Source organism: Oryzias latipes, chromosome 23, assembly GCF_053564925.1.
Source record: "Oryzias latipes strain Hd-rR chromosome 23, Olatipes_Hd-rR_3.1".
Classification (NCBI taxonomy): domain Eukaryota; kingdom Metazoa; phylum Chordata; class Actinopteri; order Beloniformes; family Adrianichthyidae; genus Oryzias; species Oryzias latipes.
The window spans coordinates 17,782,221-17,799,102 of record NC_136259.1 but is presented as its reverse complement, the minus strand read 5'-3'; the positions used below and the strand labels follow the sequence as shown (position 1 = coordinate 17,799,102).

Sequence of the window (16,882 nt, the reverse complement as noted above, 5' to 3'; positions counted from 1 at the left end):
TTGTAGCACCTACATCACTGCTTTTTTTCCAACTGCAATTTTCAGTCGGCTTCTAATTCAAGATTTGAATAAAAAAATACTTAGAAACACAATTTTAAGTTAATATTTGTATCTATGTCCACCATCATCAGAAAAACCCCCATGAGAACATGTGTGATTTTTAAATCATGGCTTATTATCATAAAATAATGACTATCATTTGACAGAATTTTTTTATTTTTTCTGACCTAAACATGCATTTCATAACACTAGACCTTTGTTTTTTCTTAAAACAGAAAAATGCCCAAATTCAAATTTATTGATGCCATTTTTCGTTTGCTGGAAAAGATAAATTTATCATCTTATACTAGTAGAAAGTGAAAGCAAAGTTTGAAATGAAAAAAAAAAGGCAATAAACACACCACTGAAAATAGGGTTTACTCCAGTAGATTCAACTGTATTTATATAGCCAACATCACAAATGTTCCTCAAGGAGTTTTACACTTTAAAAAGAGATAGATAGGATACCAAATGCATTTAATAGACACAAGTAACCTGACAGGCAAGGCACATAAATGTGTATTTATTTGTTTGGGGACTTGGGAGAACTAACCTGCCAGCAAACCAAGTGTCATCAAATGTTTGATTGGACCCAGCAGGGAACCTGGAAGCATATTGCACACCCTCTGCTGCCCCGGAACAACCTGTTGAAGGCTGTGAATGCCAGAATTGAGAGTGTGTGTTTGTCGATGTACCTGCCTGGACTATCAATGTATTTACAGTGCAGATGTCAAATCCTTTCCAGCCTCGTGTCTTTTGTGCCCTTCATTTACCCACCCTTCCCTTGACAAGTTCCATCCTTTTTCATTTGTTCTCCAATCAGCAAGTGCAAGATTAAATGTAAACACAGAGGTGACAGTCAAAGCCAGAAATGATGATAGGTCCACTGCTGATAAAACTGAGCCGGAGGCTAGAAAACTAAAAATTCTATGATTAAACGTCCGCACTGTGTAAACAATTATATCCTTCATTTTATTTTCTTTGTTGTCCCCTGAATGCCCTATAATAAATGATTCACATGATTGTCTTATAAAATTGTAATACTTAACTTATGTTCGAATGTTTTACTTTATTAATGCTTTAACATATAAAAGATTCATGTTTGATACTCCTTTGTAAGATCTAAAGGGTGTCATCTGGACTGAGAAATTTTACTTTCAGTAGTTTAGATTGATCAAATTCATCATCAAAAAAGGTTCATATTTTGTGATAAACTTTTAAAGAATATGAATGTTTACAACATGTTTATATAAGGCACCACTAAATAATTTTACAAGATGTCTGACAATAGGTCATGCCTTATTAAACAAGAATGTTTTTCTTTCTGTAGCCGTGTTTTTATTGTTGCTTACTTAGTAAGACTATCTACAAGAAATAGCTTTAACTGGGGAGTTTGTGAAATTGTAGGAAACAATTAAAAATTATCCTTTTTTTTTTTCTTAGACTGACATTTTTCGGCAAGTCTTACTTACAGAGTAGTTTTTTGACAAAGATAAAAATAAATTAACTCACAAAAGAAGAAAAAAATCCTGATGAAAGAATCAGTTTAGCAAGTGTTTATCAAAGTGTAGATCAATCTGGACTTTACTGGTGATTGTCAAAGTTGCCTTTGATAAAAAGAGGGGGGAAAATCAATCGTTTTGTTTCAAAGTAGAGTTCATTTTTAAGGTATTGTTTTTTTCCTTTAGCAAGAAAACTACTGTGGTCACATTACTGGCCCTTTTCTGTGGATTAAATATCAAAGACCCACTTGAAAAATGGTGTGTTTCTAATGTTTTTTACATGTTGTGGAATATTTCTGATGATGGAGGACATTTATAAAGAAAATTTAAGCTTAAAATTGCATTTCCAAGTATTTCTTTATTCAAATGTTTGTGAATCAGGAGCAGATTAAAAAAAATGCAGTAAGAAAAAGAGCATTTTGTGCAACAGAAAATACAATTGGTGAGCCACAAATTTCCTACTCCACTCCATGCCGATGCATCCACTTGTAGACTTGATCCATGAATGTTTTTGTTTTCCTCATCTGAGCTGGCATCTGGCTTGAAATTGTACTGCTGGATAGCTCCAATAATGCTCGCCATTTTTATTGCACCGGTAGTGTTAGGTCGGGATTGGGAGGGGTTGTTAACTACTGGAAAAGAATGTTAACAGACGCATGATGGGAAGTAAAAGTGGGCTCACTCCGTTCCAACAGTTGCGGCCACAACTCAGAGGGCAAATTTCTGATGAACTTCTGATGCTCTGCAGAAATTATGTCCTCAAAACGACAGGTTTTTTGATTTGGGCTAAAAATAGTATAAACAATAATTAAAAGACCAGTGGAAACACCTTTACTATTGATCAGAAGATGATCAGAGTGAGTCTGTAATGTGTACGTTGCGGTGAGGTAAATGATAAAGAAAACTCTGGTCCCTGACACCATCATGTACCGGTATATATATCTGCAACTAAACTGAACATGGGAAGTCCAAACTCAAAGGTAAAGCAGTTCCTCCAGGATCTTGCAAGCATTTTTTATGAATGTTAGAACACAAAAAGCCTGAAGTTGCAATCATTTTTCTAAAAAGTTGCAATGTTTTTCAATCATTATTTAAAAGCTTTGGGAGGGCGTACAAATTTTTAAGCGGTTGCTTTTTCCCCCCAATTTTTGAAGTGCAATTTCATGTTTCCCCAGAAGAAATGCACAGCAGCAACACAATTCCAGATCAGTGATTTATTTTAAAATAAGGCAAACTTTTTTACATGTTTGTGTAGGAGCAACTTTCACCTGTCAACTAAAATTTGAAGTTATATAACAGTGGCATGTTTAGTAAATTTTACACATAATTTGAGCAATGTTGTGTTAACGTTGAAAAGTTTAATTACAACTAGGAAAAAAAAAGATGGTGGAACAAAGTATTATTAGTTTTTCTTTTGTTTAGATCAATTATATTTTTATCATTTTTATAATCTATTTTAAGAAGTTAAAGGATTATTTGATGACTAATTCCATGAAGAACAACCATGAGTGGGGAAAGAATGTGAAGCAAGAACTTTCGCACCAAGTTAAGTGCATATCTTTGGTATTCCCACGTTATCATCTTGTAATAATCAATGACCTTTCCTTTGCTGACAAATTTACCTTCTATATAATGCTTCATTTACGAAGATGATTAATTTTAATTGCAAGGCCAGCTGGAGTCAATTATTGATCACTGCACGAAATGAAAAAAACAATCTATCTTTTAAATTGCTGATAAATTAAGAACATGACATCAAGGGAATATATAATTGATAGGACAAAGCAAAGACTTCTTGGAAGACCTTAAAAAAAGGGTTTAAGGTAATATTTAGGTGCATCAATAGAACAACTAGTGGAGGGTCATGTTTGCTGGCCACAAAATTAGATTACAACTGGAAAGAGATTAGTTTCCTAATACGCTATGTAATGAAGAAGGTCTGCTCTGACAGACAGTAAAGTTTTTCTGTTCTTTCAAAAGCCTCAATAGTGACCCATAAACCTTCAAAAAAGGCTTGAAGCTCACAACAGCCTCCATATATTACTTTCCACACCAAGAAACCACAATGACGGGGGAGTGCAACATCACACATCACTTGGCAGGACCATGTTGGTTGTTGCTACACATTACAAACGCACACACACCTATGCTGAGCAAGTGGCTTTGCACATCTGGCAGCCCCACCTCCAATATCCAAACCGCCATCACCTCTACTCCTCTGTCTCCCTCCAGACATTTTTCCATTTGCACCTCTTCTCCCTCTCCTCTCAATTGGGGTGTACAAATCAGCTTGACAGGGAACACCACTTTTGGTCACCCCACTAACCTCCTCATCCTCCTCCTTTCCGTGTTCCTTCCTCTGTCAGGGGAAAATGATGCCACTGTACACAGAAGAAGTCTCTAATGCAGCACAGCCTTTTTCTACCACATACTTCACATTGGGTATTAAGGAATGAGCAAAAAGAGCTGTTTGTAACTATTTTACTTGCATAGGGAGAGTCAACCACACTCTTATCTTCGGTACACATACTGCAAATAAGTCCATTTGAATATCAAAGGAAAAGGGGGGACCTGCACGGAACAGATTTGGAACGAAGTTGATTATGAGCACATCTGAGAGGAGGAGGGAGGTCAAAGGTGAGAGCATTGGGAATTGAGGTACATGCACGCGCCAGTTTACGTGCACGTACAGTGCTACCGTGTGCTGACAGCCGGGCTGAGTGTACCGCCATCAAATGTGGGGGGGATTGTCACTTCAAACGTGCCCTGGAGCAAGGCAACATCTTACAAAACACAATGAGCAGCTGGGACGTAAAAGAGAAATGAATCAAAAGAGGGGCTGTAAATGCATTACGAAGTGTTGCAAGACTGCTGCAGTTATTAAAATATATTCACACTTCACCTCCCCAATGACCACAGTGCTTCTTCCATGTCTGCACTATACAGAAAAGGCAATAAAAAAAGCAGAAGCTACGAGTGTAAAAAATCGAGAGACTGTGAGACACGGGGAATGGTAACACATCTGCAGGTGAAAAACATGTTATTTCTTATTCATGAGAAATATGGTAGACTTTTTCCAGGAGTTCATAGGAGCACAAATAATACAATGCTCCTTGTTTATTTCTACTGACAGTTGAAGACCTTGAGTATGTAAAAACAACAAATACATACGCAAACTTGTGGCCCCAACACTTACATTCAGATCACACATTCCAGATGTGGCCGCATATGGAGCTGTAATTAAGTCTTTAGATGAAGAATTGGACTAACTGAAGCATACACAATGAGAAGGAAAGCAATTAAGTTCCCTTGTGTGTTCAAATGTGTATATGGGGCATGTGACGATGTGCATAGTCGTGTATAGGGGTGAGTGTGTGTGTGTGTGTGTGTGTGTAGAGAGGGGTGGGGTAATAATGATACATGGTAGGTCCATACAACACTCTAGAGATGTGAATTACAGATATTACAGATTAAATTTAAACTCATTAGAGATGTTAAAAAGTAAACTGGTTACAAATGTATTACACACACATATACAACTGCTCTGATCCTAAGTTACAGAAGGTCTAGGAACTTGTGTTAAGATCAATAATTTATACTGACCTCACTGATGGTTTTATTGATGCTAAAAAGATCCAACAGAAGATTTTTGACATGCACAAAAGATCAGAAACACCTTGAACTACCAATGGTTCTTTTTGTTTTTTTACATTACTTGAATCACTCTTTTATCATAATCATTAAAAATATCTTTCTGTTAATTCTTGACTTTGATTGCGATTTTTTTTTCTTTTTAGATCAGTCGTCGTACTGCAAACTATATGAGGTTGATGGATTTCATGATGGTAATAAGTTTGGTGAGTTCACAGGAAGCCCAACTGTTTGCCCAGAACCACTATAATGAAGGAGTCTTAAGTTTTCGATAACCTTAAGTAGTGGTCCTTCATTTCTGAATGTCATCGATTAATGTGCACTTTTGTCATTAACCCTTTCAACTACCGTAACTTTTCAACTGTTTACACAATTAAAGTAGTTCCAGCAGATTGTGAAGTGGAGGAAAGCAGCATTGATTGGATCAAGACATTGCTAGTTGTTCAAATGGAAAAAGCAGCCTTGCGCTGCTGATATGCAGCCCCTCGCAGTAGTGAAGTGCTTGTGAAATCCACGTAAATCCTCTGATTCTGTCACAGAGAAAAGCAGTTTTGCACCGTAATGCAACACTTTACGCTCATAAAGTGCTGCATTTAGTCTCAAAGTTAAATTCACGGTGATTGTGTAAACGGTCAAAAAGTTACAGTATGTAAAAGAGCATGCGTTATTAAGATGTCGGGTTAAGACTGCTTCATGTTGTATTATCACATTTGGGTCAAAAACATTGACTTTTGTTGGCCTTGTGTAATCATGATTGGAATATATTTTTGGCAAATACCTACCGACTGGTACTTGGAATATTAGCTTTAGGTGTAAAGTTGAACTACATTTACCTGCGAAAACATGACTGTGGGTTTTAGAACAAGGCATTTCTGAGCTACTTCATGCTTTGGTTTATATTTAAAACTTTTCAAACTTTGGTACAATTGATCTTTTCTCAATGATTTTTGATCCACGCAGATGTAGGATATAGTTAATTTAAAAACAAATACATACAAATCTTCCTAAAATGCAGAAATAGTTGAGTCCGTTTTTAAATAAACAATTAAATTAATAATATTTCCTTCCTCGCGATTTAATTGAAAGGACACTAAAATGTGCAATCATTTTTGCAGCACTAGCAGTAGTTCTAAGCAACACAGATACTTCTTTAAATAGCTTTAAAAACCATGTCAGACTGATGAAACCACTTATTGACAAAACTTCAAAAGCACTTCACAAGGAAAAATGAGAACCTTCGTTAAAGGGCCTAGACCAGGGGGGCCAAAATCAAGGCCTCAAAGACCGACCTCCTGCTGGTTTTCCAGATATCCTGCCTTATCTGCTGCTGATTACCTGCATCGGGTGTGTTTATACAATAAGGAGCTTGGATGACAGTTTGGTTGTAAAAACCATGTAGGACACCAGCCCTCGAGGCCTGGATTTATGCTCCCCTGGCCTACATAATGCTATTTTTAAGCCTTTTATTGTAGACAATGTCCATGTATATGATAATATATTACCTTTGACACACAAAAAAACATTTTTTTTTTTAAGGAAATATGAGAGATCCTAAGACAACTCGATCTCTTAGCACCTTTTGTCCTATGTTGGGTTGGTATGCCATTGAGTTGATACTTTGAGTCGTTGGAGCAGCCTACCCAGAGCGGAGCGGGGGGGGGGGGGCAAATCGCACAGCTAAAGCATTAACTAACAACCTCAGTTCTTCCATCCGTACTTGATATTTCATCTTATCTAATAGAGAAAAAAGCCCCATACCATCTGTTTCACTACATAATTTTTCTAATTTCTTCCTTCAGAAATCTTTTAATGGCTTCTTCACTGAACCCAGATGAAAACAATGACTTCTAACCTCCCTCTCCCCAACATCTTTCCATCTTTCCACTCTCTCCATCACAGTCGACTTATTTCACTTTCTAAATGATTTCTTACTCCTTCAATCTCTTTTCAGCCATTCAGGCCCTGGCCTGCACTTGTGGCCCGCGCTACGCATTGTGACAGGTGAAATGAAAGCCAAGAGAAATCTCATCTTCTTATAAACGCTTCGAGGCATTCAGTCAGTCAAAAAATATTTTTCCACCTTCTTTCGTAGGCACTGACAGATAGAAGTTAAAAACAAAAGTGATTCTTTATATAAAGACCATTTTGTGGTTGTCTTTTATTCACAGTTAATCAATGTTCTTCTTCCATTTTCTATTTACAAGACAATGTTTGATTTTTACCCAGAGCTACGGATTGAATAGTAATGACTGGCATGTCTGGTTCTTTAGCTGAATACAATTCCATGAAAAACAAAGAACACTTGCTTTTTAGTTCCAGTTGCGACTTTAAAGAAAAACAAGTAAATAAAATAAAATCATGTGGTCTTTACTAATGCCTAACATTTGGGGGGAAAAAAATCCTCAAACATTCAAGCGTTAATTATTTTGCAAACACAAAACCAAGCTGTGGAAGCAGGGTGGACAAAAGCAAACTTAGTTGCTCTTGGACCAAAGTAGAAGAGCGAAGAACTAAAGTTCAAGGAGGGCTAACTTTTTAGTGCTAGTTGTAATCACAAATTGAAAGTAATGAAAAGCTGTAAGCAGAAATAATTAATGTTGACATTTTTGTTTTAAACATCAGCATACAACAAAAGAGTAGGGCTTGGTATCACCAGTAATTTCCAGAATCGATTCAACAGAGACAGAGTGCATTTTATTTTCAAAGGAACTTACATGATTTGCTGTCTTAAGAAAAAAAGGTCTGCTTTTTTAGGTTCACAGGCAAACATTCTTGAACTGTGAAATGCTCTTTCAGTCTCCACATTCACCTTTCTCTAATTCTCTTCCCTCCATCTTTTCATCTGCTTCCTCACATCCAAATGACCCAAAAAAAACTTCACCTTTCAATCTTCATATCTGCACCTTTTCACTTCAGTTTACACATTTATCTCCAATGTTTGGAGTGTTTTTACCCTCCCCTATTGATCTCTATTCATACTGCCACATATAGTTCAGTAGTGTAGCCATAACCTTCATCCTTTCCTCTTTGACTCAACTCCTCCGATCTCTACCTCTGGATATAGTATACTGATTAGTATCTCTCCAGTATCTTTCACCTATCCAATTCATAACTTTTGTGCCCATTTCTACTCTTTTTTTCCCCCTCCTACTGTCATTTCCTTCTTGTTATCTATCCATGTGTCCTTGTTTCAGCCATTAGCCTCTCAAACCCTTTATCTTGTGTCTCCACAGCCAAATTAAACCCCCGTCTGCCTCCTTACCTTGCAATTCTCCACTTTTGCTGTAGAGTTCTCGCCTCTGCTCTCTGAGGTACGCACTCATGCTGATGGCATGGGAAGATGACTCAAACCTGCAGGGAACAAAAGGTTGAAACAAAACTGGAAAACAACATTTAAACTTGAAGATGCACCAAAATCCATTTCAGAACTTCTTTGTTGGATTGTTTTCCATTTCAGAGCTCTCGAGACAAAACACATTGGCCTTGAAAAATCAAAAAGAGCCCTCATTATTTAAGACAAGAGGCTTCAAAATGATAGAAGTCCTTATTATAAAAGAAAGAAATCAAAATATACCTTTGGTCATAACATTGGAAAGTCATAAAATAAATGTTGTGCTTATAGTTAGTCTTTTTTCTTATACAGTCTGTTCTTTGTACTTGTTTCTCCTCTAAAAATAATCCATTTAACAAAGTGTGATTCTTACTTGAACAGAGACTGCTTGGCACGCTGTGGTCTTTTCTTGGCAAAGAATGCAGCAAACTCACTGCCAGTGCTGGCGTAGGAGAGCTGAGCGGACGGCTCTGTGGCACTGCGGCTGTTCTTCACGTCCAGGTACTCCATGAGCAGAACCTGTACGACACAGACATCAATCATGTTGTTAAAAACAACAAAGCAGAGACACAACCATGAAAACAGAATTTGGCATTTATTTCGACAGAACAATGTCTGTAAGACAGAATATATGGCTTTGTATTCTTTTCAGTGATTTTCTTTATGTACTTTCTACAGAAAAAAAAATGAACAAAAACATCAACAGACAGAAAAGCCAGGTTGATAGGTGAAAAAGGTATCAGCGGAACTTTAAAAAAACAAACAAAAATTTTTTTTAATGATAAAAATTCCACAAAGTTTTGTGGATTAAAATAAAAAAAACTGCAGATTTTTTATCAGCCTGCACAAAATTAACACATTTCTACACTTAAGTGCTTAAACTTTTTAGTGAATTTAAAAAAGGAAACAAATTTAAAAAAAATAATCTTTTTACACCTATGTTTTGCACAAACACTCTTAAAAATGCATTACAAATTCTTAAAAAAAATCTTAATCTGAAAAAGAAAAATGACTGACATAAAAAGGAGCATTTTAATGATTTCCATAAAAATCTTGTCTTCCAGTTGTCTGATCCATCTGCATGATCCATGGTGAAATCCATCATGCTTCATAAAAGTCTTATCAACGTCTAACAATAGTCTGGAATAAGCACACTGAAAGTCTGGTCAGACAGAAAAAGTTCACTTCCTCCACTATATCATTATATCTCTACATTCTTTCTGTTGCTTTCATTTGCTCTCATTTTTCAAAATCTCTTTTGGGCTCCATTTCTCATTTTGTCACATTTCTTTTTTTTTCTTCTTCTTCGCTGTACGCCAGTTCATCTATGCCTTTCCTTCTCCCTCTTCATTCCTCACGGTGCACATACATATGTTCCAAAATAGCCACTCATTTCTAACAGCTTCATAATTTAACAGAGCCATTTAGCCCCCGTGTGTCTAAATCTGAGGCACAGTGTGGGTCAGCCCAGGATGGGAGAGGAGTAATGCCTGAGCAGATGGAGGGCCTTCCCAACCATGATGATGCAATTAATGCAAACCACATCATAAATGGGAACGCCTTTGCATGACAGTAAGGCTGTCCATAGGTTCAAATTTACAAATAAAATGGAATGTCTGTACATTCCATCATTTTATCACCTTTTTATTATGGTGTGTGTCTGTGTGTGTTTGGGGGGGGGGGGGGGGGGGGGGGGGTTGTCGGCACTGTTTGTCTTGTCATCTTGTTTTTAAATTTTATTGTTTTTATGCACAGCACTTTGAGTGACATGTATTGTTGTAAACGTGCTATATAAATAAAGGTTGATTTGATTTGATTTGATTTGATTTAAAAAGAAAACCTGTATGGGTTAAAATCTGATCGATATGGTCAAAAAAATGCTAAAGTATAAAGATAACTTGGGATCAAATGTAGTTGTAAGTTATGTCAAATTTACAAACTTGTCGAAATCATGCAGGTCAGACCAAAGTGTTCCACCACACATACATAATCTCATTATTTCAATTCACTCCATCACACACCCTCTGTAACTCACAACACCGGAGATGCGACATGCCGCAGGCTTCATGCTGCAGCTAATCCTATCAGTGTATTAATTACTAATGATGAGCTGATGGAGCAAAAACCTCACTTGCTCGCAAGCTAACACCCAAGTAGACCTAATGAAATTCAAGGGCTGGGCTGATGAAGGGGTTCCGACCCTTCCTAAATTGCATTAGCCGAGAGACGGGGTGAACTTTGGAAGCAATTAAAAGGACTGCTTGGACAGGGAGAAAGATAGAGCCAGAAAGGGATGAGGGGCAGCAATGCTGAAGAATTAGAAGTGGACACTAAAAATCTAAAGAATAAATAAAATCTAATAAGAAAGGAAGACTGACTAAGAACATAATAAGGAACAAACACTAAATAAGGTGATAATGCGTGTAAAATGGTCTCCTTCATTGATTTCTGGCTTTGAACTTCCCATTATGTGTGCAAATCAGTTAGCCAACCTTCTACCTCTCTTCCTCTTATGCACAGACAAACTGTGTGACAAAGATCCAGTTATTTGAGCATCCATCACAATGTTGTTTCATTGCTCCAAACAATGATTTTTTATTACAAAGCCAGTGAGGAACAGATTTTTTTTAGCGCAGCTTTAGCAAGAAGGTTTCTTCTCTAATTGTAGATTTTTTTATTCCGACCATGCAGTATGGAGATTATTACAAGAAAGGATTCCATCCATTACTCATTTGCTCATCTGGGGCCGGGTCACGGGGGGCCGCAGTTGAAGCAAAGGTGCCCAGACTGTCCTCTCCCCGGCCACTTCCTCCACCTCCTCCTGGGAATCCAGAGGTGTTCCCAGGCCAGCTGAGAGACGCAGCCTGTCCAGCGTATCCTGGGTTTTCCCCGGGGGGGGGCGGGGTCATAGCCGAAACAACTCCCCAGAGAAACATTAAGGAGAATAAATTACAAACAAAATAAAATGAAAACATGTGGGGGGGTTTTTAAGCTTGTAGTTTTATTTGTCAAGTCAATTATATTAGCTGGAAATGGTCCTGGAAAAAGGAACTATAATGATCTTTGGAACATAACAAAAAGTGTGTTTGAGAACTATAACAAATCAAAGGTTGCTCACTAACCTTCCGAAAATTAATAATTAAACACAATTAGTCAGTCTTTATCAAAATGATAAATGTTTATTTGAACCTGGATATCTTTTTAATTTAATGATTTTTAATAAGTTTCTTTTGCTTGACTGATCGTTGGTTCAGCATCGATTCATCAAGCATCAAGAAGAAATACAGTTTTGGTCCTCTTTGAAGGACTTTTATCCTGAAATTTGGTTGCTTAAAGCACAAAGAGTCACAAAAAACAACCATCAACTAGAGTATCTACATGTTCAGACGATGTACATAGAAGGAACTCTAGATATAACAAGATGGACAGTTTTCACACAGCAAAGAGAGATCGTTTCAACAACAGACAAACTAAAATACAAAGGCAAGAATGCAGGTAGTGTTAAATAAAGAAGGTCATTGAAAGGGTGTTGAGTGATCATCACTAAATGGATGTCAAGACAAAGACCTTCTATTGTGGCTGCATTTTGAGCAAGATTAAATGCTCAGAGTTCAGATACAGAAGAAAACAAAACAAATAGTCCACAATAGTCATTAGGAATTGGCCCCAAAGCCCAGTTCCAAATGGATGCAGCTTTTAATTTAGAAAAATCCTGGAGAACTGATAAGATCTGATGCAAGTAGTGTGGGAATGAAGGGACAGGCACAATTAAAATAATCTTTATTTCCTATCTGCTAAGCCAGCAACAGACAGACGACAAACTCTACTTTGTCTTTCCAAATTTCCTCTCCACTTCAAATGACTAAAGCAGGAAAGGATAGCCTCCAGTTAGCTTCAAGTTACATTCGTTAGTTATTTTTTAACTCTATGGTGAATTTCACCAAAAGGCCATAAAAAGTAAGCTATAGCAAAATAGAATGATTAAAAATAAAGGTTGTTAAATACAGTAGGAAAGAAATGGAGGTCTCTAATTTTGAGGGACATGGAAAAATATTTATAATGATTAAGCATTAAAAGTTAAAGTGTGTTTGACTGAATTCTAAAAAAACTGAATCCACAACACTCCACCTTAAAAAGACCACCTCCGCTGGCAAATATTAAAGTCAATTCTGCAGAGGAATGGGTTGGTAAATTGGTCGATTGGGTTGAATGCCAAGGTAGACTAACTAGGGAAAAGGGTTAATGGAAGCCTACCTTTGCTGTTCATTACCAGAACCTCCATCTAGCCTGTGCTTGCTAAAATGTTCAGATGTCACACTTTATTTTTGGAAGAAGTGTTTTCCCATCCTCCATCCTCCATCCTCTCCATTAGTGTGCAGCAGCTAAACAATCAAAGCAATTAGGAAAAAGCTCTGCAGGTGAGCACTTGACACTGGATAAACTTTGAAGTACAATTTCAACTTAAATATCAATTTATTTCTCCCTTTTCTGCTTAATAAAGTCATCTTACAAATAGTTTGGAACAAATCAGCTTTCTTCCTTTCTCAGAATTTTATTAAAATCAGCCGTTTTCCCTCTAAGTCCTTTGGCAAGCACACTGTCACAAAACATATTGACTGATATCCTCGACTGCTGGCTTAAAGTTTAAAGCCTGAAGTGTCCTTGGCCGTCAGACAGAGGGTTCTGTATACATCCTCTATCGATTTTGCTCCAGTAACTTCAATAACCTTCATGAGTTCTGACAGTGCCTCAGCCACAGCCGCTCTCAACACTGAACCCTTGCAGAACAGTGGGGGCTCCCACCTGGAGCTGGCTGCACACAGTCAAACATGTGAAGGCTATCTTGTTGACAGAAGGAAGGAAGATTTGCCTGCATGTTCAGTGAATCCCCGTATCCTTGCATTGTCCAACACTTTTTGTGAATATATATATGCATTTGTCATTGCGTTACAAGGAGAATACTATAGTGGTGTCCGAATAGTGCGCCATTTCCAATGGTTTTTAAACTTCAACCATCCAAACATATAATAAACACAAAGCTAGGATGAAACGGGCCCCCAGTGTCCTAGGAAAGGTTATGTCAAACTGGGGCCCTGTGATGAACAGCTTCCTTCTGGTGCTATACCTGTAGTTGCACCACGTAGAATTCAAAAAAGGGCAGTTAGACTGTCCAATCAAAGAAATCTAGTTGATATCCCTTGCAAGAAGGTTTTGACCAGTCCCAAGGAAACTAATCTCAAACTTGCTGCACTCAATGTCAGATCTTTATGCAACAAATCATTTTTAATCAATAATCTTATCTCTTCTTTTAATCTTGATTTTATGTTTTTAACTGAAACATGGCTTGACAAAAACACAGGAAACATAGTTCTAGTCGAATCAACTCCCCCCAACTACAAACATGTATCGGAAATACGAGAAAATAAAAAGGGTGGAGGCGTTTCTGCACTGTTTAGAGATAATATTGCAACCCGCAGACTATCATTTGGTGTGTTTTCATCATTTGAGTATGTGTCCTTTAAGATTGAGTTAAAACTAACTCCTCCCTTACTCTGCATAGTCATGTACAAACCTCCTCAGCACAGCCAAAGTTTCATTGATGATTTCACTGAAATGCTCTCAGTTGTGTGCACAGACTTTGATGGTCTAGTCATTACAGGTGATTTTAATGTTCATGTTGATAATGTCAATGACAGAAATGCAAAAGAGCTCAATGCTGTCCTTGAAACCTTTGATCTAATTCAGCATGTAAGTTGCCCCACCCACAGCAGAGGGCACACTCTGGACCTGCTCATCACAAAGGGGGTTAATATTTACAATGTCAGTGTGGTTGATGTCGCCCTCTCTGATCATTTCTGTGTATTCTTTGACCTGACTGTTGCTCCGAAACCACCGCCAGGCCCTGCAGTTGTCCAAAGGAGACAAATAAATGAGAGCACTAGGGCACAGTTTGTAGAAATGATTAACCCTGAAAACGCCTCTGGTGCCAATGTTGATGAAATGCTGAATTCTGTTACTTCTAGCATCTTGAATGTTCTGGATGCCATTGCCCCTATGAAGGTTAAATTGAGAAAACATAGACAGAAAGCTCCCTGGAGGAACGATGATCTAGTCAGGGCACAGAAACAACAGTGCCGCAGAGCTGAGCGAAAGTGGCGCAAGTCAAAACTCCAGGTTCATTATGAAATGTATAAGGGGGAGTTGTACGCTTACAACCAGATCTTATGCAGAACAAGGGAAAGGTACTTCTCTGAAATCATTGGAAGTTGCAGCAGCAACTCTCGTGTCCTGTTCACAACAGTAAACAGATTAACTAACCCTCCAACCCAGCTACCAATAGAACTGGTTTGCACACCTAAATGTAATGAGTTTGCTGTATTTTTTAATGACAAGGTTCAGGGCATTAGAAAAGCCATCAACTCCACAACACATAACTATCGAACGGCCACCTACTCACTCTAAGCTGACTCACTTTGTGCCTGTCACTGACCAAACTGTCCAAGAGACCATCACCCGTCTGAGCTCGTCTACATGCTGCCTTGATGTGTTACCCACTAGATTTCTAAAGTCTGTCCTGAACAGTGTGTTGCCATCAATTACTCAAATAGTGAACATGTCTCTTCAATCTGGAATATTTCCAGAGGCCTTAAAAACTGCAGTCATTAAACCTCTCCTGAAGAAAAGCGGTCTTGATCCCACTGTACTGAATAATTACAGACCTATCTCTAATCTGCCATTTTTAGGAAAAGTCCTTGAAAAAGTTGTCTACCAACAGCTCACTGATTTTCTCTTATTAAACAAATAATTTGATGTTTTCCAGTCAGGTTTTAGACCCCATCATAGCACAGAAACTGCTCTTATCAAGGTAACCAACGACATCCGCCTGAACACTGATGATGGCAAAGTCACTGTCTTAATCCTGCTAGACCTGAGTGCTGCCTTTGATACTGTTGATCATGGGATCCTTTTGCACAGACTCCAAGACTGGGTTGGCATCTCTGGATCTGATGCCAACCCACTGATCTAAGTTGGCTCAAGTCATATCTGGAAGACAGGAAAGATTTTGTTGAAATTAGGAATTGTGTCTTAGACTACATGGCCTTGACTTGTGGTGTGCCCCAGGGATCGATCCTGGGACCCCTTCTGTTCAACCTCTACATGCTGCCACTAGGGCAGTTAATACGCAGTAATAACATATTTTATCACAACTATGCAGATGATACTCAGATCTATGTGTCACTGACAACAGGTGAATATGGGCCGGTGGATTCACTCAGCCACTGCCTCCAACAGATCAGTGCGTGGATGCAGAACAACTTTCTCCAGCTAAACTCAAACAAGACCGAAGTTATTATTTTTGGCCCACAGAAACAAAGAAAAAGTGTCAGCAGCTACCTTCATTCTCTGTCTCTAAAACCCTCAAATCAAGTCAGAAATCTAGGGGTAATCATGGACTCTGACCTGAACTTTAACAGCCATATCAAGTCAGTAACATCAGCGGCATTTTATCATCTGAAAAACATTGCCAAAATCAAAAACATAGTGTCAAAGCCAGACCTGGAGATACTTATTCATGCATTTGTCTCCAGTAGGTTAGACCAGTGTTTTTCAACCAGTGTGCCGCGGCACACTAGTGTGCCGTGGGAGATGGTCAAGTGTGCCGTGGGAAATTGCCCTCATTAATCATTAACTGATCTAAAAACATTTCCCATCTCCAGGAAATCAGCTCTTTGTTCATCCAAACTGGCCCTGATAAAACACTGAGTAGTTAGGAATATAAAAGATCTTAAAATTACTTTTTCTTTGTGTTTATTTAATTCTATTAAAGACATTTTGATAAGAATGATGTTACCGCGATTTGCCTGCAGCTATGACAGTTTGCGGAATAGTCCCGCCCCTTTAACTGTCTCCACCAATCATTCTTGAAGGCTTAATCACATGTCATCAGTCTGACCAATCAGAAGTGGTTAAAGTCTTCACTTCCTTGTTCTTAATTCTGCTGATAAAGTCGCTCTGTTCTAACAAAAATACCAGCTAAAGCTCTTCTTTAGCGGTGTAGCTTTCCACAGAGTCCGTTGTCAGACCGTAGAACAAGTGGACAATACAATGAAGCTCAGAGACGCGAGTCTTTCTGCAAGTTTTCGGCAGTTTTCACACTACATCTCCCATGATGCATTGGCTTAAAGGGCCAGTGTCCCAGCGCACGATGAGTTGTCCTTGAGAAACGCCTTGAAACCACAACAAACAAACAGTTTCTAAATTTTCTAATTTAACTTTCATTTCATCTCTTAGAAAAAACAGCCGCAACTTCCTGCTTTTCCGGCCACAATTATCACAAAAATGCACGTGAGATTGCGGG

At 38.2% G+C, this 16,882-nt stretch overlaps 1 protein-coding gene across 1 annotated transcript in view; it reads right to left on the bottom strand.

Moving 5' to 3' along the window:
* Window positions 1-16,882, bottom strand: part of exoc4 (exocyst complex component 4) — a 137,975-nt gene that overhangs the window by 93,345 nt on the left and 27,748 nt on the right. The window contains exons 9-10 of the mRNA XM_011491137.4: window positions 8,897-9,042; window positions 8,455-8,543 (exon numbers count right to left, since the gene is read on the bottom strand). Coding sequence (XP_011489439.1) covers window positions 8,455-8,543; window positions 8,897-9,042 — 235 coding nt within the window. The remainder of the gene's footprint in view (window positions 1-8,454; window positions 8,544-8,896; window positions 9,043-16,882) is intronic.